Genomic DNA, 27,481 nt, shown 5'->3' on the forward strand with positions numbered 1-27,481 from the left:
ACCATGGAAGGCATTTCATCAGAGCACATGAAAACTAAAGGAGGAGTGCAGGTGTATGGGTGCCTGAGGCAAAAGATTATAGATAGGAGAATACATTAGAACATTTGAGGCACTGGGATAAAAAGGTGAGACTTTCTGAAAAACTAAGTCATTTGAAAGTGGCCAAGGAACATCAGAAGAAAGAGGCAAAAGCACACACTTACAGAGGCTCAGATAGGCTACATGCCCAGAAAATAACTAAGAAGACCATAAGCCGTTACCCCAGGCTGATCTCAAGACCCAGGGGATCACTAATTAGCAGAAGTATTCCACACCAATTTGCAAAGATTAGGAGAAGTGGCTATTTTATCAAGTGCACAGTTCCCAACAAACGATTATTTAGACAAAGAAAAATAGGGAAATCTTACCCATTAAAAGGAGAAATAATTTCTAGAAACAGTCACTGAAGAAACACATACTAAATAAAGATTTTAAATTAACTGTCAAATAATCTCCAAAAGCTAAAGGAAAACATGGATAAAGAACTAAAGAAAATCAGGAAAGCAATATATAAAAATATATAAACCAAAGACATAGATTGGCAGCATTGACTAAAAATCAGGATCCAAATGCATGCTTTCTACAAGAGACACATTTTAAGTCTATGGATACACATAGATTAGAAGTAAAATGATGGGAAAGCCATTTCATGCAAATAGTAACCAAAAGACAGAAGGGTGGCTATTCTAATATCAGATAGAATGAACTTTAAGTAGAAAGTAAATGCAAAAGACAAAGAACATTATGTTGACCCTTTTATAAAAGAGTCAATTCACTAAGAAGACGTACCGATTAGAGATGCATAGACACCCATCATGAGAGCTCATAACATATGAAGCAAATACTGGCAGAAATGAAGGGAAAAATAGCACTACAGTAATAGTAGGAAACCTCAATACCTCACTGTCAATAATGGATAAAATAAACAAACAGAATATCAACAAAGACACAGGGAATTAGACAACACTATAGAACTATTGTACATAAATGACATAAACAGATCACTCTACGCAACAACAGCAGAATATACATTTTTCTTAAGTGTATATGAAATGTTCTCAAGGATAGCTCATATGTTATACAACATAACAAGTCTTAATACATTTTAAATAAGATTGAAATCACACAAAATCTATTTTCTGAACACAGCGGAAAGAAACTAGAAATCAACAACAACAACAAAAAAAACAGAAAAATTCACAAATATGTGGAAATTTAAAACACAGTCAAAATAACAAATGGATCAAATAATAAATCACAAGAAAAGTTAGAAAATATTTTGAAACAAATGAAGTGAAAACACAACATACCAAAATTTCTGGGGTGCAGTAAAAGCAGCACTAAGAAGGAAATGTATAGCTCTAAATTCTTCTGTTATATGAGAAGAAAGACTTCAAGTAAACATTCTAACATGATTCCTTAAAAAATAAGAAAAGAAGAAAAAAGCTAAACCTAACTCTAGCAAAAATAATGAAGTAAATACTAAAGCAGAGATGAATAAAATACAAAGTTGAAAAACAATAGGGAAAAATCAATGAAATCAATAATTTGCTCTTTAAAAAAGATCAACAGAATAGATAAACCTTTAGCTAGATTGACTAAGAAAAAAAGAAATAAGATTCAAATAACTGAAGTCAGAAAAGAAAGTGTTACTGCCAATTTTACAGAAATAAAAAGATTATAACAATAGTATGAACAATGTGTACCAACATATTTGATGACCTAGATAAGATGGATAAATTCCTAAAACACACAAACTTTTAAGACTGAATCAAAAAGTAATTGAAAATCTGAGTAAACCTATAACTAGTGAGGAGATAGAATCAATAATTAAAATATTCCCACCAAAAAATAAAAATAAAGCTCAGATGTCTTCACTGGTAAATTCTACCAAACCTATAAAGAAGAATTAGCAACAAGCCTCCTAGAACTCTTCAAAAAAATTGAAGAGGAGAATAAACTTCCTAATTCATTGTATGAGGCAATGCTAGCCTCACAGAATGAGTTATGAAGCCAAAGGAACTACCAAAAAAAAAGAAAAACAAAAACCTTACTGACTAATATTCCTTATGAATATTGATGCAAAAACTCTCAACAAATACTGGCATACCAAATTTGACAGTATATTAAAATGATTACACATCATGACAAGGGAGGATTTATTCTTGAAAAGCAAGGATGAGTGAACATACAAAAAAAAAAAATCAGTTTAATACCACACATTAAAAGGATAAAATTTTTAAAATCTATGGTCATTTCAATTGACACATAAAGAACTTTTACAAAATTCAGCACTTTGTTACAATAAAAACACTTAACAAACTAGAAATAAAAGGAAACTACCTAAACATAATAAAAGCCATCTATGAAAAACCCACACCCGATATTGTACTCAATATTGAAAGACTAAAAATGTTTCTTTTAAGATCAGGAATATGACAAAGATGCTCACTTTCACCACTTCCATTCAAGATAGCACTGGAAGTCCTAGCCAGCTCAATTAGGCAACAAAAAGAAATAAAAGTCATTCAAATTGAAAAGGATGAAGTAAAATTATCTTTGTTTGTGGATGACATAGTCTTAGATGTATAAAACTCTAAAAAAATACACATATATACACATAAACACAAAACGTTAGTACTCATAAACAAATTCACCAAAGTTTCAGGATACAAAATCAATACACAAATATCAGTTGCACTTCTTCCATTAGCAATGAACAATCTGAAAAGGGAAATTAAGAAAATCATTTCATTTACAATAACATAAAAGAGAATAAAATACTGAAGAATTAACTTAACCATGAGGGCAAGCAACTTGTACACTCGATACTACAAAATGTTACTGAAGAAAATGAAAAAGACACAAACAGGTGGAAGGATAGTCTACGTTCATGGATTGGAAAACTTAATATTTTTGAGATATCGATACCACCCAAAACTATCTAAACTAATCAATACAATTCTTCTAAAGTTTCCAATGACATTTTGGAGAAAAAGAAATATTAATCTTAAAATCCATACAGAATCCCAAGGGGCCCCGAATAGCTAAAACAATATTGATAAATATGAAGAAAGTTGGAGAATTCATGCTTTCTGATTTCAAATGTTACTACAAAGCCATGGTAATCAAAACAGTGTGGAACTGGCACAAAAACAGACGTAAAGACCAATGGAATAAAACAGAGAACTCAGAAGAAAATATTCACATATATGGTCAATTGGTTTTCAACAAATGAGCCAAAACCATTCAGTAAGAAAAAGTCATTTCCATAACTGATGTGGGGAATACTGGATATCCATATGCAAGAGAATAAAAATGGACACCTACCATACACGATATAGAAAATTAACCCAAAATAAATCAAAGACCTTAATGTAAAAGCTAAAACTATAAACTTCTTGGAAGAAAACATAGGAAAAAACTTCAGGATATTGCAATTGCCAGTGATTTTTTGGGTTTGCCACCATAAGCACAGGCAACAACAACAAAATTGGTAAGCTAAATTCCATCAAAATTAAAAACTTTAGTACAAGAAAAAGTACAATTAATAGAGTAAAAAGGTAGCCCATGGAAAGAGAAAAAAATTCCAAGTTATATTTCTAATATGAGATTAATATCCAGAAAACATAAAGAACTTCTACAACTCACCACCACAACAAAAACCAACCCCATTCAAAAATAGACAAAGGCCTTACTAGAGGATTCTCCAAAGAAGATACGCTAAGGGCCAATAAGCCCATGAAAATGTGCTTAACATTACTAGTCATCAAGGAAATGCAAATCAAAACCACAAGGAGATACCACTTAACACCCATTAGGATGATTATTATTTAAAAAGTGGAATAACAAGCATTGGTGAGGATATGGAGGAATTGGAGCCCTAGTTCACAGCTGATGGGAATGTAAAATGGTGCAACCACTGTGGAAAATGACATAGCAATTTCTCAAAAAATTAAACATACCATATGATCCAGTAATTCCATTTCTTGTTATATGCTCAAAAAAAGTAAAAGCAGGGGGCTTGAACAGATATTTGTACATCAATTTTCATAGCAGCATTATTACAGTAGCTTAAAGATGAAAGCAACACAAATGTCCATCAACAGATAAATGGATAAACAAAATGTGATACATACATATAATGGGATATTATTCAGCCTTATAAAAGAATGAATTTCTGTCACTTGCTTCAACATGGATAAACCCCAAAACTCTTACTCTTAAGTGAAATAAGACAGTCACAAAAGGGCAAATACTGTATGATACCATTTATATGAGGTAGTTAAATTCACAGCCACACGGGCTAGAATGGTGGTTTCCAGGAGCTGGGGGAGGGAGAAATGAGGAGTTGTTGTCTAATTGGTACAGAGTTTCAATTTGAGAAGATAAAAAAGTTCTGGAGATGGAGGATGATGATGGTTGCACAACAATGTGAATGTGCGTAATGCCACTGAGCTGTATACTTAAATATGGTTAAAATGGTAAAATTTATATTATGTATATTTTACCACAGTAAAAATATATATCTTATATATAATACATAAATATGTATTATATACATATATAAATATATGTACTATATATTATAAATTTATCAGATATAAAAACACATTTGCTAATTAATTTTCCATTTGATATTTTCTATTACTAATAAACGTCCTAGATGAAAAAATATTTTTTGAGTACTGTACTTATTTTTATTTTTCTTTGTTTTTTAATTATTTTCAGTTGCTAAAATTCACATAGTGCAAATCTACCAAAGATCTCAAGGGGGCTATAGAATCCTTCAGCTACTCGGTTTCCTCCCCTAGAGGCAAACTCCATTACCAGCATCTTTTTACCCTTCCAACAATATTTTACGTGTATGTATTTGAATGCACTCTTGGTAGATTTTATTTTTTTAACCTGTCATAAACTATTATTTGTTTATTATTATAGTTGACAAATAAAAATTATATTTATCATGTACAACATGATGTCCTGAAATATGTATACCTTGTGAAGTGGCTAAACCGAGCTAATCAATATTTGCAATACCTCACATACTTTTTTGTGGTGAGAAAACTCATCTATTCTTTTAGAGATTTTCAAGAACACAAAACATTATTAACTACAGTCACCATGTTGTACAATAGATCTCTTGAACTTATTTCTCCTATATAACTGAAATATCGTATCCATTTACCAACATCTCCCCACCACATCCCCTCCCAGCCCCTAGTAACCACAATTCTACTCTCTATTTCTATGATTTCAACTTTTAAAAATTCTGCATATATGTGAGATCATGTAGCATTTGCCTTTCTGTTCCTAGCTTATTTCACTTAAAATAATGTTCTCCAGGTTCATCCATGTTGTCACAAATGACAGAATTTGCTTCTTTTTTAAGACGGAATAGTATTCTATTATGTACATATGCCATATTTTCTTTATCCATTCATCTGTTGATGAACACTTAGGTTGATTCCATGTCTTGGCTATTATGAATGGTGCTGCAATAAACATTGGAGTGTAGATATTTCTTTAATATACTGATTTCATTTCCTTGGATATATGCCAAGTAATGGGATTCCTTGATCATTTGGTGGTTTTATTTTTAATTTTTTAAAGAACTTTCATACTATTTTCTATACTTATTCACATTCCCACCAACAGTTTGGAGGAGTTCCTTTTTCTTGACAACCTCACCAGCATGTGTTATCTTTTGTCTTTTTAATATTAATTATTCTAACAGACATAAAGTTATATCTCATTGTGGTTTTCATTTGCATTTCTCTGCTGACTATTAATTTAGTATTTTTTCATATACCTGTTGCCCATTTGCATGTCTTCTTTTGAGAAATGTCTATCTATTCAGGTCATTTGATCATTTTTAACTGCATTATTTGTTTTCTTTAATTGGGTTATTTATAATGTATACGTATATTTTATTATTATTATACTTTAAGTTCTAGGGCACATGTGCACAACATGCAGGTTTGTTACGTATGTAAAATTTAAAAATTTTAAAAAAGATCAAGTGTGTCTCACAGGTCTACTCAACCAAAGCAGAGGACCTCTAGGAAGCTTTGTGGTGTGGTTCCCTCTGCCGTCTATGTACAAGCCAAAAAATACAGAAGAGGTTATTTCAAAAACACCTGGCTTTTGTCTAATGGATGAATATTACTGAAACCTAAGAAAGTTTCACAAAGTTTTTGCGAAAATTGCTTCATCAGGTATAGTGCCAGCACTGTCTAAAAAGACCAGGAAGAATACAAGAAGGAAAGAAGACTATAAAAGATATGAAATAAGCCTTACATCTGGAAGATATAAAATTGTGATGATTTATGTACCTAACAGAGCCCCCAAAGACATAAAAACAGAAGTCAATAGATTTAAAGGGAGAAACAGGCAATTCTACAATAATAATCAGAAATATCAATACCCAAATTTTATTAACAGATAAAATAATTTACAAGAATATCAACAAGAAAACAAAAGACTTGAACAACCACTACACACAAACTAAATATTACAGATGTCTATAGAACACACCACCTATCACAACAGATGAACATTCTTTTCAAGGGTACGTGGAATTTTCTCCAGCATAGACCATAAAACAAGCCTTAATAAATTGAAAAGAAATTTGTTGTTGTTGTTGTTGTTGTTGTTGTTGTTGTTTGAGACGGAATCTCCCTCTGTTGCCCAGGCTGGAGTGCAGTGGCACAATCTAGGCTCATGGCAACCTCCACCTCCCACATTCAGAAGTTTGAGACCAGCCTGGCCAACATGGTGAAATCCCATCTCTATTAAAATTATGAACCCATTCTGGTTTTTTTCAGGTTACAATAAAATGAAATGGGACTTTAATAACAAAAGGGAATTTAGAAACTCACAAATATGTGGAAATCAACACAACCTAAATAAGAAATGAAAGAAATCAAAAGGGAAGTTAAAAAATACTTTGAGATGAATGAAAAATGAAGATACAACATATCAAAATTTACAGGATACAGCTGAAGCAATGCTTAGAGAAAAATTTATAGCAGTAAATGCTTATTATTATAAAAAACAGATTCAAATTAATAACGCAAACTTCCACCTGAAGACACTGGAAAAACAGAGCAAACAAAATCTAAGGTAAGCAAAAGAAACAAAATAATAAAAATTAGAGCTGAATTTCATGAAATTGAAAAGAGAAAAATCAATAAAACCAAAAGCTGATTCTGTGGAAACATTACCAAAATTGACTTCAGCTAGATTAACCAAGAAAACGGATAAGACTCAGATTATTGGAAGTGGAAATGAAAGGTGAAACATCACTACAGACTTTTTTTTTTTTTAGACAGAGTCTTGTTCTGTTGCCCAGGGTAGAGTACAGTGGCACAATCTCAGCTCACTGCAACCTCTGCCTCCCGGGTCCAACCAATTCTCTGCCTCAGCCTCCCAAGTAACGGGGATTACAGGCACCTGCCACCACACTCAGCTAATTTTTTGTATTTTCAGTGGAGATGGGGTTTCACCATGTTGGCCAGGCTGGTCTCGATCTCCTGACCTCATGATCCACCCAGCTCAGCTTCCCAAAGTGCTGGGGTTACAGGCGTGAGCCACCGCACCTGGCAAACATCACTACAGACTTTTAAAAAATAAAAGGAATTATAACTGATTACTACGAACAATTGTATGCCAATAACATAAAATAGCATAATGACCGAAATGAAATGGACAGATTCCTAGAAAGACACAAAACATTGAAACTGATTTGAGAAAAATATAGACAATCTAATAGCCCTACATCAATTAAATATTTGAATTAATAATAATAAAAAAACCCACCCACAAAGAAAAGCCCAGACCCAGAAGCCTTCACTGGTGAATTCTACAAAACATTGAAAGAAGAGCTAATACCAATTATTCACAAACATGTCCACAAAACAGAAGAGAAGGGATCACCTCTCAACTCATTCTATGAGGTGAAGATAACCATGATAACAGCGCCAAAGACATTGCAAGAAAAGAAAATTGCAGACCAATACCTGCTATAAAGATACAAAAATGCTCAACAAGATACTAGCACAATAAAATCCAGCAATATATGACATGACCAGGTAGAATTTATCCCAGGAATGCAATGTTGTTTTAACTACCAAAAATCAAAAATATACCATATAAATATATAAATAAACAAAAAACATACGGTCATCTCAATAGATGCAGAGAAAGCATTTGGCAATATCCAACACCTTTCATGATTAAAAACACTCCACCATTAGGGATAGAAACTTCTTCAACTTCATAAAGGGCATTTATGAAAACCTAGTTACCATTCCACTTAACTCACACAATTCCACATTTAGAAATTCTTCCAGCTCTAGAAATAAAATCTGCCCAATTTTAATAATGGACAAAAAATCTGAATATGATTTCTCCAAAGAAAATATACAAATGGCCATGAAGCCTATGAAAAGATATTCAAAATCATTTGCCACCAGTGAAATGTAAATAAAACCCACAATGAGATACACACTAAGGTGTGTGTCACATCCACTAAAGTGTCTGTAATCAAAACAGTAGATAATAACAAGGGTTGGGAGAATGTGGAGAAATTAGAACCTTCATATACTACTGGTGGGAATGTAAGGTGTGATCACTTTAGATGACAGTCTAGCAGTTTCTCAAATGATTGAAACATATGATTCAGCAATTTCACTCCTAGGTATACATGTAAGAGAAAACATATCCACAAAAAATGTGTACATAAATGCTCATAATAGTATATTTGCAATAGTAAAAAACTGGAAACAACCCCAAATGCCCATCAACTGGTGAATGGACAAACAAAAATGTGGTATATTTATACAATGAAATATTTGGTAATCAAAATAAATTGAGTACTGGCACGCTGTAACATGGATGAACCTAAAAAACATTGTGCTGAGTGAAAGAAGCTAGTCACAAAGGGCCACACATACTATGATTCCACGTATATAAAATGTCCAAAATAGGCACATCTATTAGAGATTGCAAGTACATTAGGGGTTGCCTATGGTTGAAGAGATGGGGATTTTGAGGAGTGATTGCTAAGTGACACCAGTTTTCAGAGTAATGAAAATGGTATAAGGTTGATTGTGGTGATGAATGCAGAACTCTGAAGAAGCTAAAAGCCACTGAATGGTCCCGTTTATGTGAGTGAATTGTGTGTTGTGTGAATTATATCTCAATAAAGCTGTGGGAAAGAAAAAGATATGCTTAACATAATCATTAGGAGAATGCAAATTAAAACCACAATGAGAAACTACTACACATGTATTTTAATAGCTAAATTATATGTTTTTCAAATCTGATACAACTAAGAGCTGAAGAAGAAGTACAGCAACAGCAATTCCTACAGTTGCTGGTGAGGATGCAATTTGGGAAACATCATAAAAGGTTATAACATATTTAATTCTAGTTACTTATTCATGGGTTCATGTGCCTGGTAGACTGAAATCTCTGAAGGAAGGCTCTTAAATTTATTACCCTCCACATCCCTAGAGCTCAGTTCAGGGATCCTTGCTGAGTTGCTGCTAATAAATATGCCAGGAATTGGACTGAACTGGAGCTTCAGTCACACACCTAGATACCAAATCTGGATTCTGTTCAATCATTAAAGCCTATAAAGGAGGATGCATACAAAAGCTGAAGCCATGATTTGGTCCCAAACGGACAGAGGTTGCACGAAGGCAAAGCCCACATCCGGGCCTTTGTTAAGCCATGCAAATCCATTACCAGGAGGGTGCCTGCACATAAGAGGCACACCACGCAGGTAGGCCAGATCAGTTTGTTTGTGATGAAGGTAAAATAAGATAAATGATGGTCATTATTCTAACTGTATACATTGAGAAATTTTTTTATATACTAAGTCAAGTCCTGAAGAAAAGATAAATGTGTCCCATAAACACACAGTTTTTTTTTTCAAGCCAGGATAAAACTCAACTTTTTTTTGCCTCTGAGCTGTATTTACTTGCCCCCTCACTATACACTCACATCTCCTCACTAACTTCAGAACCTTGCTATTCAACTTTTAAAACAAGGGATGTTGAATAAGGCTGGTGTTATTGTTCCTCCAGCAGAAATGCAGGAAGCCATTCCGTACTTACAGTAGCCAGACAGATGTCCTGTAGGCCTGTGGTTCTGCAGCTCTGACTCAGTCCCCAGGGCAATGTGAGATTTCTTGTTGGAATCTTGCAAAAGCATCAAAAACACCTTTCAGAAAAAAAAAAAAAAAAAAAAAAAAACAGCCATGTATTATTTTATGTTTCTATACACATCGCATTTCTTTTCTTCTGCCTCAATTGCCTAATCCGGTTGTGAAAACATATGCCATACACACCCCATATATTTCATTTTGCCACCCATTTAATTGGCATAACTCTAAGACTACCTAGGTCTCAGCAAAACAGGCTACCCATAGGATGCAACGATGAATGAAACTTGACTGTGAACTGCCAGACCCTCACGGGCTAGTGGAGGCTGGTCAAATGCATAGGCAGTGGTAGGCAGGGAGGGGACAGATAGCAACACAGTGTATCCAATTCAACTTAAGTTTGTGATTCACTGTACCAGCATCTTAGGAATTCAGAGGTGAATCAGACAATAAAATTGCAATGCTCAGTTTACTTACAGTAGATGGGATCTCATACATAAAAATCCCCATTAAATGCGTGCTTTCCATGGGCTATGATATATGATGTCACTAAGGTAGTTAATCAAATAACTTGCTTGAAGTCACTTCTTGGTTAGTAGTGGAGACAGAAGTCCAACCTCAGTTTATTCAAAGCCAAAGACTATGACTAAAGTAGCAACAATGAGGTGAGGAAGCAGAAGTGCGAGCAGACACAAAGGGAAATGAGGTGAGTTGGAGACATCGAGGCCCTTGAGCTGCACCTGGATCGCTGGCAGGGATTTATGGAGTGATGGAAAGAGAATCTCTAAAATAAACATTGGGCAATGCACAAGAAGTATAAAAGTCAAGGAGACATCACCCTGCAGCAGCACAGTCCTAACTGCTGGAGCTCCACTCTTGGCAAGATGTGGGCAGGCTCTGTGTCTGCAGGTATAGGACTGCACTACCCAGAGTGTTGGCTGCCTCGTTGTATTAATAAAACAGAGATGATGATCACAGTATCTAAAGTTGAGTAGATGATGGCTGTAAAGTGCCAGGCACAGATGCTGGAAGCATGCAGTAAGTCTTCTATTATTCATGTGGTTAGCCAAGGTTTCCTGAACATCCTCTGTGGGCCATGCACAAAGCTAGGTACCGTGCATTGCCACTCTCCCCCTTAGCATCATCCGTGCAGGTGCTTCCATCACCCCTTCCTCTGCACATATCCATAGAGATATTGGTCCCTGGCCCTGGCCCCTCTCCAAGTGACTCCTGCTGGGCCAGTGTCACTGTCCATCCAGCTGGTACCTCCCACCCAATGCCCTGGGTAGTGAAGTCCTATACCTGCATATACAGATCTCAGTCCACACTGAGCACCCTGCCTCACTTCTGATTTCTCTACACAACCTCACCATTCTGATTCCTCTAAACACGCCAAAAAGGTATTGACTGTCTCTAGATGTTCCTGAGGAGCCCCCAACCACAGGGAAAGATGGAGGAAGGCACCAGAAAGAAGAAGCCATGAGCAAGCAAGCCTTCAGGAGAGGCATGCAATAACTCTGCACGTGGTTAATTAGTTTGCATGGAATCTTACTGAGCAAAATCTGCATGAGTAGCACCAGTGAAAGGTCAGATGCAGCTACCTTCATGTGAAAGATAACCCTTCGCTGATTCCCAATAAGACTCCAAGGAAAAGCTGCAAACCTCACTACTATTGCAAATAATAACAAGAAGAATAATGATTAATAACATTTCTGAGTGTGTGCCAGCCATGTGACCTTGGACAAATTATTTTACCACTCTTTAACTTAGTTTCCTCGCATGATAAATGGTAATAAATAAGACATATTATAGGATTGTTGCAAGCAGTAAATGCATTTATATATAAAGTTATAAAAATGATGCCTGGCATGTAGCACACTGGCAATGTCTGGTCTTAACAGTAGCTACACAAGGATGAGTAAGTGTAGTAGGCTGTATGTGCTATGTTTCATCATGTAATTCTCAGATCAATCTGATGAGATGAGTACTATTATCCTCGCTTAAGATGAGGGCACTGAGGCTTAGTGCAGTAAGTCTTCACCTAGTGCATTTATAGGGAATTAAATAGGAAACAATAGAAATAGTGAAAATCAAGAATTATTCGTTGACTAAAGATTTTCCTTTACATCTTATTCTAAACGGAATTTTCACTTAATGTTCACATTTAACTATGATTATATTAAGCATACCTTGATAACTAAGGCATTATTGATAAAAATATTCATCTGTCCTTTTTAAATTTTCCTTTTCTAACCCCTCTCATAAAAGGCCATAGTTGTATGTGGTGGGGAGGACGGCGTGTGTGTGTGTGTGTGTGTGAACATGTGTGAATGTATATGCACACGTTTGAATGTACACATTTGTGGGCGTGTGTGTTAGAGGAGGAAACAGAATAAGGACAGAGTTTTTGCCCTCAATAATCTCACAGATCAGCAGGAGATACAATCAATTATGGTACGGCACTAAGTATCTGGGTACAATGTGTCTGAAAATTCTGGAACTTTGCCTGTGAATAGTGAAAGGCAAGCCTAAGACAATCAGAATGTTATGCGTGCCATCAAGTGGCAACTCACCTTAACGGCAGGCAGGCTGTCCAGGAGGCTCTGAGAATTTGACAAAATGTCAAAGTAGCCCCATTCACAGAGAGGGCAAATAAAGGTTACTCTTTTCAAAAGCAATATGACATTGATCACTGTAATCAAAGATTTGGAGTCTTGATGGCAGACTTTGCCTTTGTTATTTTGCATCATAATTCTCACACTGAATCACACAGACAGCAACTGTAAAACTCCCCTTGGCAAGTATTTCAGGTAACCTTAACATCCAGAATAGAACATTACCCAGGGATTTAATGAAAGAAAACTTGTAAGAAGGCTCCTAACATTTCACTGAATTCTGGACATAGAATTTCCACATTATATCATTTTACAGTAAGTCCTCACTTAGCGTCATCTGTAAGTTATTGTTCACAACTGCAACTTTAAGCAAAAGGACATACAGGAGGTCCTCAAATAATGTCATCTCATTCAACGCCATTTTGTTATAATGTTGATGAGGGAAAAAAGTTGTTTTGCTTAAAGTCTTAGTTTCCAAGAACCCATCAACAATGTTAACTGAGGTCTCACTGTATTCCTTCTTATCTGATACATACTTTCCAGCAATATTTAAATCAATATTTATACTGAAAGGTGTTCTTCAGGTTTTTTAAAGTAATTCAAATAAAGAAATGTAAACTCTCTTTCATTTCAACAATTATGAGGAGATGCAAAATACCGCAAAAATATTCTCATTTAGAGTATAAAAGTCCCGATCAAAACATATAAACAATCTTTCAAAAGAGATAGAAATAAAGGTTAGGCAACTGCACAGGAAGTGAATGCAGGCTAAACATCTAATGTCCTGGCTACACTTTCCAATTTAAGAAGAATGCTGCATTTGTGCATTTAGTATGGAATGACATTATTTATACACACGTCTTCCTCCTCTTTTGGTGGCATTTTCTATCTTTGTAACTGAATATAGGCCATAAGCCAATTCAAATGGACCAAATAAGACCTACACCTTCCCACTTTCATATAAAAAGAAGTAGAATATTCTTTTCAAGCTTATCTAATGTTTTGAATTTCACTGAAATTACAAGCTGCTCAAGTCAAAGGATAATCAAGTTGGTCAAACTACTCATTAATTTTTAGGTAAATTCATCACACAAAGTAAATAAGAATAAAATAAGAAATGATGAAATTATGTCTGAAGGACACTAACTAGCATGAAAGTAATTTAAAATGTAACAAAAATATGGCTTTAAAAGCAATGCCTATGGTGTATCTACTCTTTATTTTCAAGGGACAGTAAATTCAAAAGTTTTGGGATTCTTCATTTGGGGATCTACGTCTCCTTAATTTAAAAGAGCTTTGAGGTCTAGGCATTTATGACAGCCCAGTGTCATCTCTACACTGATTGTGCTATCAGTCCCTCAGCCATGAGACCTATGCCCCATCCTTTTGGGTTCTCTGTTTAAAGGGTATTGTCAAGCAGCATGAGACCCCAGATATGATCTACCCTTAAAGTGTCAGTTTGATGGATTGTGTCCTGGAGATGGTCAGTGCAAGGTACTTTTTTGCTTAGATGCTAGAGAAATTTATGAAGCTGACCAAATTTTTGTAAGACAAGGACAATGGAATCCAGCTGAGTGATGACTTGAGCAGAGTAAGAATTTCCAAACTTGACATACATGTAACATAACATGTACTCTTTCCGTTTCCCCAAAGTGATTGCTTTTTAAAGAAGCAGAAGATGAAAACACATGGACAATTTAGATGATAAGAAACACTAGAGGTACTAGCAATTGCTCTCTAAATATGGGATCTTGGGCAGGGCTGTCCCCTGACATGCTAACACAATGCATGCAGCAAGATTTGTTATTTTACAGGAGCTTGTATGAATTTCCTATCACTGCTGTAACAAATTACCACAAATGTGGTGGCTTAAGACAAGGTATTTAGTATTTTACAGTTCTGGGGGTCAGAAGCCTAATATGGGCCTTCCTGGGCTAAAATCAAGGGAGAATATACTCCCCGGACTTTCCCAGCTTCCAGTGGCTGCCAATATTGTTTGGCCAATGGCTCCAGCCTCCATCTTTAAAGCTCATCTCTCCAACTGCTGCCTCATCATAACATCACCTTCTTCCTCTCTGACCTTCCTCAATCCCCCTTTTATGTATCCTTTTGATTACATCAAGTCCACCCAGATAATTTGGGATATCTCCTGCCACAGTCCCATAGGGGTAACATTTACAGGCTTCAGTGATAAGGACATGGACGTCGCTGGGGGACCATTATCCAGCCTAACCTAGAACTGTCACACCATCAACACACCTTTGAAACAAGGGCTATTGATTTGAGGTGTCCTTGGAGACTACAGAACAGGAGAAGTTGATAAGTAGAGTAGAAAATTTTGGAGTCCAACACAAAATGAAAAAAATTTCAGTTTCTGATTTTGGTCAACTCCTTACCTTTTTGGTCTCTTGGTCTCTCAGTTTGCTTATTCATACAAGGGGAAGATTAAAAGACATAAGTTATAAAAGGTCAATTCTAGTTCACACTCAGGCTCTGTGACATCCTACAACACCTTGTTATAAACAGAATGCAAAGAATGGGTCACAGCACTCCAGTCGAAGGGCTGATAGCACAGTCAGTGTTAACAAGACAGCAGGCTGTCTGCATAAATGCTTAGACCGTGAGGCTATTCTAAGTTAAGAAGACCTTAGCCCCCAAATGAAGAATCCTCAAAATACTGAATGTATTGTATTGTTCTTTAGGAAAAAAAAAGAAAGAAAAAAACAACAACAAACAGGATGTCACATGAAAGAAAAAGGGAACAGGGTCTCTCAAAAAAGTACCTGCTTCCTTCTCTTCCTTCCTCCCTTTTTCTTCCTTCTTTCCTTTCTTTCTTTTTTTTTTTGTAAGAAAGATGCCAGATTAGGGTTTGGGGCCAACAGAAAGTGGCAGCTGAAGGGGGGCAGGTTCCCACAAGAGAGCATATGAGCAGAGCAGCAAAGCAGTGTGGAGGCCTTGGAAGATGAGCTGCACACAGGAGGACTGAGGGAAAAGGTAGCCTAAGAATGAGTAAGTCGAGTTTCTCATTATCAGAGAAGGATGGTACAAATAAGGCAAGAGGAAACACTAAATGAATGCTGTGTAATTGGATTGGAATTAGAGATGCCATGTGGAGTTGAACTCCTAGTTTTCTACTTATGGGCAGAAAGAGAAGCAAAAATAGAGGTGGATCTTTTACCTTATCCATGAGAGAACCTCAGAGCGGCAACACCCCAGTCACCATGAGCATATTGAGCAGCCAGGATTTCTTGGAGAAATGCTGATTCTAGAGCCAGGGCTGGGAAAGAATGGCAATCCTAGAACATCTTGTTTTGTCAGGAAGCAGGAAAATGCTCAAAGAATGGGAGGCATGAGTTAAAAGGCACAAAAACCAGCTTGAAGGACCTCCCACTGGCTCAACTTGGTATGACATGAGCCTCAAAGTAAATAATGACCCTACTGAATTGTAACTCATTGAGTAGAATAGGATGCTATGAGTGGCTCCTTATATAAATAGGTCAATGGGGTAAAAGAGAGTTATTTCTTACTGGACAATGTTAACTAAAACACATAGAAGGAATGATGAAATTAGAAAAATCACCACTTGGCAAGCGCCATAGTAATAATTTGTAATTCTGGCAAGGAACATCAGAAGATGCTAAAACAAGTGGGTGAGAAAAGTGGAATTTACAGAGTCTCAAAAATATATCCTCAAAAAAAAAAAAAAAAAAAACAGAGAGAAAAGGAAATTAACTTAACAGTGGGAAAGCCTGGCAGACACCACTTTCCACTTTACCTGGGAGAAAAGGTCACCTCACTAGCCATGGAACAGATCAGCCTTGTGCAGCAGGCAGCTAGGAACAGTGGGACACAGCATCACCCCTGGAATACGCCAGCTAAAAATGCATCACCTGACCAATCATAGCAAAATAGGGCAAACCCATATTGGGGCTCATTGTGCAAAATACATGCTCTGGACTCTTCAAAAATATTGAGGTCATGAAAGTCAAGGAAACTGAGGAATTCTTGCAGATTGACAGTGACTAAAGAGGCAGGCAACTGAGTGCAGCTCGTGATCCTAGACTGGATCCTTTAGCTCTTAGGGACACGAGGGGCACAACTGAAACTTAAATGGGCAAAGATTGTACAGGAATTCTTTTTTCTTAAAAATTGTTCTAAAAAAAAGTCAAAAAAAAAAAAAAAAAGATAAAGCCCTACATCTGAGGCCCAGGCTTTACCTCTTAATGCTGTGTAGGATGGGACAGCTGAGTTCATGCACCCGAGGAACTAGCAACCAGAACCTCCTTGGCAAAGGTACAAAGGGAACCCACTAATCAGTATTTAGCAAGCTGGAAGAAAGGAAACTTCCCATCTCAGGCAGGCTCACCAACCTTTCTAAAACATTACTAAAAACTTCAAAATTATTAAAAAATACACTGCAAAAATTTACTCTGTTTGCATTATGCCAGAAAGTTTTGTCTTGGCTTCAGAGATTGCTGCAAATATATTCCATATGCAAAGCCAAGTCTTCTAGCTCTCTATGGTCCCATCCCACACAAAGTAAACATTTTAACTTGCCAGTATTGTCCTTGGGTGCAAGCATTGGAGTAGAAAGTACAGATGCCTTAATGAAACTGGCGACTATAGTGATTCCATTTTAAATCTTAATTTCACTAGCTTGTAGGTAAAGTTGGAGATCATAATTTATAGTAAGTGTATTGCAGTTTAGAAATAAAATATGCTTTTTAGCTGAAGAGCTCAACTGGAGAGTTAATTGGCAGGTCCTCCTCACTCCTGTAGTCATCAGGCAAAATGCAGATGAAGGAAGAGAAAAGCACCCTCAGCGCTACAACAGCCATGCTAACTATGGATCAATAACAGACATAAGAAAGGAAAGTCAATGCTCACCAAGTGTGAAGAGACAAAATTGGTTGAGACAGACATTTTATAGCCTCTACCCAACAAAAAAAGGTTCTCCAAAAGTCCCAATCTTTTTCCAATTTAAGATACCTTTCTCAAACAGCTCTAAACATACCATTTATATTTTGTTAGATCTCATATACACTGTATATATTCCCGATTCTTTGCCCATAGTTGCCTTTAGAGAGATAATTTCTTTCTTAGCATCCGTATGTGTGAGATGTGGAAAAAGAGAGATACATAAAATCTAGTAAATCAATACTTATTTAAGACCTATTATGTGCAAAGCACATACTAAATGTAGAAAGTAGAAATTACTGTAAGAAATTGAAGAAACACGTACTATATCTCCAAAGTAATCGAACAACTTGTTCTGTTGCTCCTCACTGACTAACGAGGAGTTCTTGCTGTTCCGGGGTGACTAACAGCAAGAACATGAATCCTGGATTTAAAAAATTGCAGAGGCAGGTTACACGGAAGAATTATTCTTTTCAGAAGGTGGTGGGGATGAAACTCCTCTGTACTTTGATTGGGGTGGTGGTTCTACAACTCTATACATTTGTCAAACTCATAGTGGATTTTACTGTAGGAATTTTACGTATGAGGTACATAAATATATATATTTTTAAGAAAAGACGGCAAAGAGGAGGAAGACTGAGAAATTTCCAAAAGGAATACGAACGGGTAAAGTACAAATACAAATATTTTGTAAAAGAAAGGTGACTACTAAACAGAAATAGAAATATTTAAGGAATATAGCATAATATGGTTTGGATCTGTGTCGTCACCCAAATCTCATGTCAAATTGCAACCCCGATGTCCAAGGTAGGGCCTGGTGGGAGGTAACTGGATCACAGGGGTGGAGTTTTCATGAATAGTTTAGCTCCATCCCCCTTTGGTAGTGTATAGCGAGTGAGTGAGTTCTTGTGAGATCTGGTTGTTTAAAAGTGTGTGACACCTCCCCACCCTCTCTCGGTCCTCCTCCTGCCACATAAGATGCCTGCTCCCTCTTTACATTCCACCTTTCATCCCCAGAAGCAGATGCTGCTATGCTTCCTGTACAGCCTGCAGAACCTTGAGCCAATTAAACCTCTTTTGTTTATAAATTACCCAGTCTCAGGTATTTCTTTACAGCAATGTGAGAGTGGACTAATACATAACATAAAAAGAATTTTTAGAAGTTATTCTATAACGCAAGGTATACTGTAACATTAAAATATAGACAGATTATAATATAACAGTGTCTAATCTGAAAATACACCACTGTGCATGTGTTTTGGATATAAATAGTAGAAAAAAATATTGATAAGTCCTCATATTTATGTCACAATCCAGCAATATGTAACCTGCACTCAGTGTTAATTATATGATTTGACCTAAACAAAACCTGTGTGTGGAAGATAGGGAAGATAAACCTACTGCAGGGATGAGAAAAACGAAGTTAACAAAGAGCTCTTAAAACTCAACGATAAGAAAACAAACAGCCCAATTTTTAAAAAGTGGGCCACAGACCTAAACAGACACCTCACTAAAGAATATATTCAGATGGCAAATAAGAATATGAAAAGTTGCTCCATATCATATGTCATCAGGAAAATGCAAATTAAAGCAGCAGTGAGATATCTCTACACACCTATTAGAATGGCTAAAATCCAGAACTCTAACAGCACCAAATGTTGGCAAGAATATGGAACAGGAGAAACTCCCATTCATTGCTGGTGGAAACGCAAAATGGTGCAGGTACTTTGGATGACAGTTTGGCAGTTTCTTACAAAACTAAAAACACTCTTACCGTATGATACAGCAATTGCAGTCTTAGGGATTTACCCAAGTAAGTTGAAAACTTATGCCCACACAAAAATCTGCACACAGATATTTATAGCAGCTTTGTTCGTAATTGCTAAAACTTGGAAGCAACCAAGATATCTTTCAGTAGGCGAATAGATAAATAGACTATGGTACATTCGGCCAATGGAATATTATTCAGTGGTACAATGAAATAAGCTATCAAGCCATGAAAAGACACAGAGAAAATTTAAATCCATGTTACTAAGATAAAGAAGCCAAACTGAAAAGGCTACAAGGGTTGTATGATTCCCAACTCTGCAACATTCTGGAAAAGGTAAAACTACGATGACAGTAAAAAGATCAGTGGTTGCCGAGGGCTGGGGCTGCGGGCAGGGAGGAATGACTAGGCAGAGCACAAGAGATTTTTAGGACAGTGAAACTGTTCCATATCATACTATAATGGCAGATACATGGAATTATACATTCATCCAAACCCACAGAATGTACAACAGCAAGAGTGAAGCCTAATGGGCTGGATGGTGATGTGTCCATGTCGGTTCATCAACTGTAACAAATGAGCCATTCTGCTGGGATGTTGATTGTGGAGGAGGCTGGGGGCAAGGGAGGCAGAGGGATGCCTTCAGCTCAATTTTGCTGAGAATCTAAAAGTGCTCTTTAAAAAGCTTTTAAAATTAAAATAAATGTGGTTCCAGCCTAAGTGATTTGTCCAGGTTGTCCCCGACAGGAAGTGATGAAACATAAATGCAAGTGTCAGTGTTCTTGTCCTGATTCCCAGGCCCTTCCCACGGCAACCATGGTTTGAAGAAGATATGGGGCAGCAGGCCAGTTAGGAAATCCGAAATGTGACTAGAAGGCACTGGGTTTCTTTTGAAATGATGAAAAGATTGAGGCATATGAAAAAAAGCCTCTAGGACACAAATGCCTGTCATCATTTTGGGACTCTGTCATTTGACTCCGTCACGGATCTTGAGGGTTATCCACCTGGACCCAGTAATTGCACTTCTGGGAATCAGTCTATGGAGAAGCTAGGGGACCCTGTTCTTCGGCCTTATATGGTCTCAATGGTAAAATCAAAACTCTGGAAACAACAAAAGTGCCTTAAAGCAGGGAGGGGAGGAACTAAATGACACATTTTTATAAAAGAAAATATGTCACCATGAACATCATGACTATGGGAAAAATAAAAACGGTTCAAGATATTGTGAAATGGGTAACTCCTGTTAAAAAAAAAAAAAAAAGGTATACGCGGTGATGCAGTGAGATTTCAAGACTGGTTTAGAATTCTGGGCATGGAAGGACTGAAGTACAGTAAGCTCTTAACAGGCCCGAGCTCTGCAGGGAAGAGTGGGGAAGGGGCAGACATCAGAAGGAGAAGCATGGACATGGGTCTGGGGGAGGTGGGAGGCTGGACCTGTGGCTGGAGGGTGAGGAAGCAAAAGGAGCAGCCTCTAAACCCCAAGACACACCCAGGTTGCAGCTCCAGCCTTGTCCTCTGTGAGCACCTGCAGGAGGCTTCCCTTGGTCCCGGGGCACTCCCCGGCTGGGGCTCCTCCCAGGGCATCTCATGCAAGTCCCTATCAAGCAGAACAAATGTCGTCTGTCTGTGTGTCACGCACTGCACTAGAAGTTTCTTCCCCTCAACCCTATGTTGTGGTTCCTTCCATGATTCCCAACCTACAGGTAAGGGCACCAAGGTAGAGGAGTCATTCTGCAGTGAGGGAGCACCATGCATGGTCAAGAATGCAGACCGCTCCCCGTGGCCCGGCAGGCTCTGTCCAGGCCCAGCTCTCTCAGCACCCCAGGGGGTGCAGAAGGAAACATAGAAATCTCAGTTTCTATTCCTAGGCGGAACCTATCAGACATAAAGAATTCCTCATATTTAAGACTGATAGGAGCACTGGTGGCCTCTGTGGCCACAGTGACAGTTCATTAAGTTTCAAGAGGTTGCAGCTTTGTAGAGGCCTAAGTAGATTTTTACAATGATTCACCTAGTTTTTACTAAAATAACACTTCTAAAGGAGATAGTGGGTTTAAAAGATTCTGCAGATAATACGAGTAACACAAGCACAGCAAACACGAAACAGCACAGCTGACACTTTCTTACTCCTGTGGGATCTTCATTTTAGTCTCAGATGTGACTAAAAATTCAGACAGACCTGAAAATTAGGAAGGAAAGAAGGATGTAGGCAGGAAGGAGGAAGGGAGGCAAAAAGAGAGAGGTAGGGAAGGAAGGCAGGAAGGAAGGGAATTACTAAGAAGAATACTGAAGTATCTTATTTACGTGTGCTATGGTTATGAATAAGCCTCTCCCTAAGTGTAAGAATACTGAAGTATCTTATTTACGTGTGCTATGGTTATGAATAAGCCTCTCCCTAAGTGTATGTTTTACCTTGAGATATTATTGATTGGTCATATATGCCACAATAATTAACAAAACATTTAAGAGCTAAACATCCACCCGTGATATAAAGGCTTTCCTCACCAGTTTTTCTTTCTGTGATATTTAAATTCATAAAATATTGAAGCAAAATGTTCCACAAAATTTCACTCTTCTTAATAATAAAAATTAAAAGTATTACCAAGGTTTTCTCTTTTATTAACAACAAGCAAAATGCCACTCATGTAAAGGGAACACCCACTCTTCCTGTCGCATGTGTTTAATTGTAAATCAGTAAATATATTGGAGGTGAACACTCATTATTTCACTGACAAGTGTGCTTGGTCCATATTCCCACAGCGTCTTCCTCCCTGCCCTGAGAGTCCAGTGAGCTTATGAATATGTTCAATTTATCTGTACAAGACGCCATATAACTAGTAAACAACCAGATTAACCCGGTGAATGATTAGAGAGACAGACATGAACATAAGAAGTCTGGGCTTTTTTGACAATTTCTCTCTATAATCCAAAAAAAAATTATTTTATTTTTCTTTTCCAAGTGACCCAGGATGGCAAAACTACCCCTGGAAGCAGCACCTCCTTCTGGAAACTGACTCATGCCAGCTGACAGCTCTCAACTGTCCAAATGATTAGCTTCCAATATAATATTTGGACTTGTTATTCACATTTAAGAAGGTAGTGACAACTGTGGTGCCTGACATAGCTGCATTCAAGTACGGTGCTTTAGTTAGCAGCAGGCCTGTAAACCTACATCCTGACTCATGCAATCTGGGGAAAAGGGGCTTAGGAAATTCCTTCTTGTTCTACACTGGCCCAGGGAAGACTGCTGTCTCCCAAAACTTCCTGGAGGAAAGGTGCCTTTTGGGGGTATAGATGTTATTTAATTCTGTGGTCACTCCAAAGCTATGGCAGAAACGTCTCATGCAATCCCGCTATAAGTGAGAAAAGCCATTACCATTTTTGACAGATTTGTTCCAGGCATTTAACCGTTATTGTTACTCCTTGGGAAACCATGTAAACTGTTCTGATTTTTCCATTTTAAAGATCAAAGTCTTGGTGCCAGGTGCAGTGGCACACACCTATAGTCTCAGCTACTTGGGAGGCTAAGGTGGGAGGATCACTTGAGCCCAGGAGTTCCAGACCAGCCTAAGCAACACAATGAAACCCTGAACATATATATATATATGTTTTATTAAATATCTATGTATTATTATATGTAATATATGTATGTGTATGTATATGTTACATATGTATATTATGTGTAATATACGTATTATTTTATTAAATAATAAAATATTATTTATTTTATATTTAAAATATAGCTGGATGAATCTTTGGAAAGGTCCAACAGATCGTTCACTTAGAAAACATTTATTAAGCAACAACGAGTGTCAGCAACTGTCCCGGGCACTGCTGGTATAGAGGTGGGCAGAAAAGATACAAGCACTCACAGATTTCAACGTCCATGGGAGAGACAGAGAAGCATGCATAACAAGTTGGGAGAAGTGTCATGAAGAAAAGCTTCCGAGTGCAGTGAGGGCGGGTGGGGGGAACATGGAACAGAATTGATGCTGAGGGACCTGGGAATCCGCTGCAGAGGCGCCGTTCATGTCGAGACTTGAAGAATGAAAATAGGAGACAGCCAGACAAGAAAAGATGCAGTGACCGCATCCTTTGGCTTTAGAAAACAGCTCCTATTCATCATGTGTGTTTATGAGGCTGCTTTTTGTTTGTCTCTTGCACTGTAACTTGCTCTATTAAAATGCAGTGGGAATTGATGGACTCCAGTCCTGATGATGCATGGAATACAGAGCATCAACCACAAAGGCATGGGCTCATTTAAAGAACTTGACTAACGATCAGAAACCCTAGGTCTAAGTAGAGCTCACCATTTACGACCTTCGTGGTTTGGGGTAAAGAAATTGGCCTATGTGAGCCTCAGCTTACTCAACCTTAAAATAGGAATAATACGTTACAGAGTTTGGGGGGAACCAAATACATTCTATGTATAAAAGCATTTTGTAATTTTTTTTTATGTTTCACAATCTTTTATGACTATTTATTCCAGACAAAACTTGTGATGGGGCTATCTACTTGGGACCACACTGATTATCACACAAAAGATTGCCTTTCCTCCTGCATCACTAACCCAAGGAATCAATTCCAAAACACAACTCAATGTTCAGACTTTGACTTTTGCAGATTTTTTAAAATTTTAACTTGCAGCACTTCATTTTTTGAAAACCTGTGACATTTTATATAAATAATAGCAATGTAAAATTAGGGCTCAAATACTGCCCACACAGAGAGCCAACCTCAAGAACCCCAAACAAGGCATGCCTTAGGTTGGGTCACACAACACAGCGACGTCCTCCTGAAGGAAATGCCTATTTCTGCCCGTTGTTAAGTGTACTCTATGAAGAACCCACATGGAGTGGTCTCATCCACCTCAGATCCAGGTAGAAAAAAGTGGGACCTGGGGGATGGGAGCTCACCAGGTGTCTGCAGTGTTCCCGTGCTAAACCCTCTCACATCACGGACACCCAGCATGGGGCCAGAGGCTCCCAGACAGAAGCAGAAAGAGGAGGGCATCTCTACATGAAGAATTACAACCAGCAATCAACCACTACTGACAACTGCTGGAACACCTCATGATTCTGAATTAAAGACACCAAGCTTCTCAACTATAAGAATGCTAAAAGAGGCCAGGTGCAGTGGCTCACGCCTGTAATCCCAGCACTTTGGGAGGCTGAGGCGGGCGGATCGTGAGGTCAGGAGATCAAGACCATCCTGGCTAACACGGTGAAACCCCGTCTCTACTAAAAATACAAAAAATTAGCCAGGCGTGGTGGCGGGCGCCTGTATTCCCAGCTACTCAGGAGGCTGAGGCAGGAGAATGGCATGAACCCAGGAGGCAGAGCTTGCAGCGAGCCAAGATAGTGCCACTGCACTCCAGCCTGGGCAACACTGCGAGACTCCGTCTCAAAAACAAAACAAAACAAAAAATGCTAAAAGAATGCCATTTCACTTAAAGGACAATCGTCGCCTGTCAGGCCTGTTAAGTTCAGTTATTGGCGTCTAGTATGCTACCAATCAGAACTCAAATGTAAATAAAAGTGCACACTCCTCCCCTTTACCCACATCTCCTCCCCTTTACCCACATCTCTTCATTTAATGTGGAATGGCCAACAAAGCATAAATAATTAAAGCACGCTTCAGTTTTCTCAGTACCTCTTCTAAGGTGGTGTCTGAGATCCCATATCCCGTCAGGTGCAGTTGATGCAGGTTCTCATCCAGGGCCTGGAAGAGCCCTTTCAAGCAGGCCTTGTCTGTGTCCTTTGGAATGGTGTAGGTCAGCTCACTTCCACTGCTGTCTTTGAGAAATGCTTGTGGAACATAGATCTTTATCAGGGATGTAATACAAGCCATGTCTTTCAGATCATGGGCCTCCAGAACAGAAGGCTATCGATAAAAAAAAAGGAAAAAAGAAACCAGTAAGGAATGTTAATCCATATATACATCAACTGATTTCATGTACATCCATAAGCAAATTATTTCAAAACTCCATTTCAAAGCTTAAATGAAATATCACAGTTAAGCAATAGGCATCTCAATGATATCTTCTATTTTTTCTTTCTTTTTAAAAAATATAAATCTGCAGGGATAAACCTGGTGAGGCCACACCCACATGCCCCCCAACATGCCCATCTTAGCTACTGGGCCTGCGGTGGCCAGCCTCCACGGGTTTGTATTCATGAAGTGACCCCCATCCACTGGCAGAGTCACAAAGAGATCCTGGGCCTAGCATTGAACAGCAGAAAACTGGGTTGAAGGGAGTCTTAAAAGAGAGACAAGAATTCTCAGCCAAAGAAGAAAGGAGCCACCTGGGGATAATGACATTCACGCTGAATGAGAGGGGAAGCAAACAGGAACCTTGGCTCAGAGGTGAGGGAAGACTTTTCATAGGCCACCAAGGGTCAAATACAGTCATCAAGAGTGGAGAGGTGACTCCCCACACACCCTGAATCCCAGCCCCAGAGTCACCGCTTCCTGTCCCCTGTTGACACAGGTAATGTGACTACAGATGTGACACAAGTTCAGCCTCTCAGGCCAGACTCCACTTGCTCTATCCCCTCACTACTCTCCTGTATTCTGGCAAAGTTTTATCCTCTAGGAGGGTAATATTGTTCTCAAATAAATATTTCTAGGCCGGGCACGGTGGCTCACTCCTGTAATCCCAACACTTTGGGAGGCCGAGGTTGGTGGATCACCTGAGGTCAGGAGTTCGAGACCAGCCTGGCCAACATGGTAAAACCCCATCTCTAGTAAAAACACAAAAATTAGCCGAGCCTGGTGGCATGTGTCTGTAGTCCCAGCTACTCGGGAGGCTGAGGAAGGAGAATCACTTGAACCTGGAATGGGAGGTTGCAGTGAACAGAGGTTGTACCACTGCACTCCAGCCTGGGCAACAGAGTGAGACTCCATCGAAAGAAAAGAAAAAAAAGAAAAGAAAAGAAAAGAGAGAAAGAGAGAAAGAAAGAGAGCAAGAAAGAGAGAGAAAGAAAGAGAGAAAGAGAGAGAGAAAGAAAGAGAAAGAGAAAGAGAAGGGAAGGGGAGAAAGAAAAAAGGAAGGAAGGAAGGAAGGAAGGAAGGAAGGAAGGAAGGAAGGAAGGAAGGAAGGAAGGAAAGAAAGAAAGAGAGAAAGAAAGAGAGAAAGAAAGAAAAGAAAAGAAATTTCTAGAATACCTAGGTCATATACTTCCTGGCCCTGACACTCACAGCAGCTCCTGTTATCTATCAGGTAATTCTGACTCCTCATGTATTTTCTCCTGGCAGTCAAAATGCATGCTTAAGTTCCCGGAGGCTTGCTCCCTGCACAGGCCTGGGGGCACTTATTTTGGCATGTGGGCCATTGTGCACAGAAGGCCTCCACTGAGACATTATTACTATGTAACTGTCACCACTTGTTTCTTATGCCACAGACAGGAATGGGACTTCAGTGAGATGGAATGGTTGCACTCCTTACCTGCCTCGTGAGTGTCAGGCGGAGCCCCTGGCCATATGCCTCCTTCAGGCAGAAGGGAGGACCACAGCACCTGAGCCTCCTGTGCTGGAGGATGGCCACGCGGTCACTCAGCGCTTCGGCTTCGTCCAGGTGGTGGGTTGTGAAGATGATCGTACGACCTGGGTCCAAGCACAGGGTGCATCAGCACCAGGAGGACAAAGGCCCCAGGAGGACCTTCCCCTTCCCTCCTTTCCTCAGGATGGTGGATCCAGGGCACAATTTAAAGATCCTCACCAATTTTCAAACGGAAAAAAAATTGAAATGCGTCCTGCAGGAAGGACTTAGTCAAGGCCACTTTGCCAATTCAAGGCCTTGAAACTCTTTCCTCTACAGTAGTTTCTACGGATCTCCCATCCCCACCCCCATGAACAAAAGTGGGTGCTCTGCCAGGCACGGAGAGTGAAACTGGGGGCAAAACACAGAGTGCTTGTGAACTTCCGCCTGTTCTGTCTTTGAAGCAGATCACTGAATGGAGAGAATAAATT

General features: G+C 38.5%; 1 protein-coding gene across 1 annotated transcript in view; it reads right to left on the bottom strand.

The window, feature by feature from the left end:
- The window catches only part of ABCA13 (ATP binding cassette subfamily A member 13), a 509,835-nt gene that overhangs the window by 220,391 nt on the left and 261,963 nt on the right, over nucleotides 1-27,481 (bottom strand). Inside the window, exons 40-42 of the mRNA XM_032758123.2 lie at nucleotides 26,958-27,115; nucleotides 25,163-25,393; nucleotides 10,164-10,269 (exon numbers count right to left, since the gene is read on the bottom strand). Coding sequence (XP_032614014.1) covers nucleotides 10,164-10,269; nucleotides 25,163-25,393; nucleotides 26,958-27,115 — 495 coding nt within the window. The remainder of the gene's footprint in view (nucleotides 1-10,163; nucleotides 10,270-25,162; nucleotides 25,394-26,957; nucleotides 27,116-27,481) is intronic.

This window comes from Hylobates moloch, unplaced genomic scaffold (assembly GCF_009828535.3).
Source record: "Hylobates moloch isolate HMO894 unplaced genomic scaffold, HMol_V3 SCAFFOLD_1, whole genome shotgun sequence".
Taxonomy (NCBI): Eukaryota; Metazoa; Chordata; class Mammalia; order Primates; family Hylobatidae; genus Hylobates; species Hylobates moloch.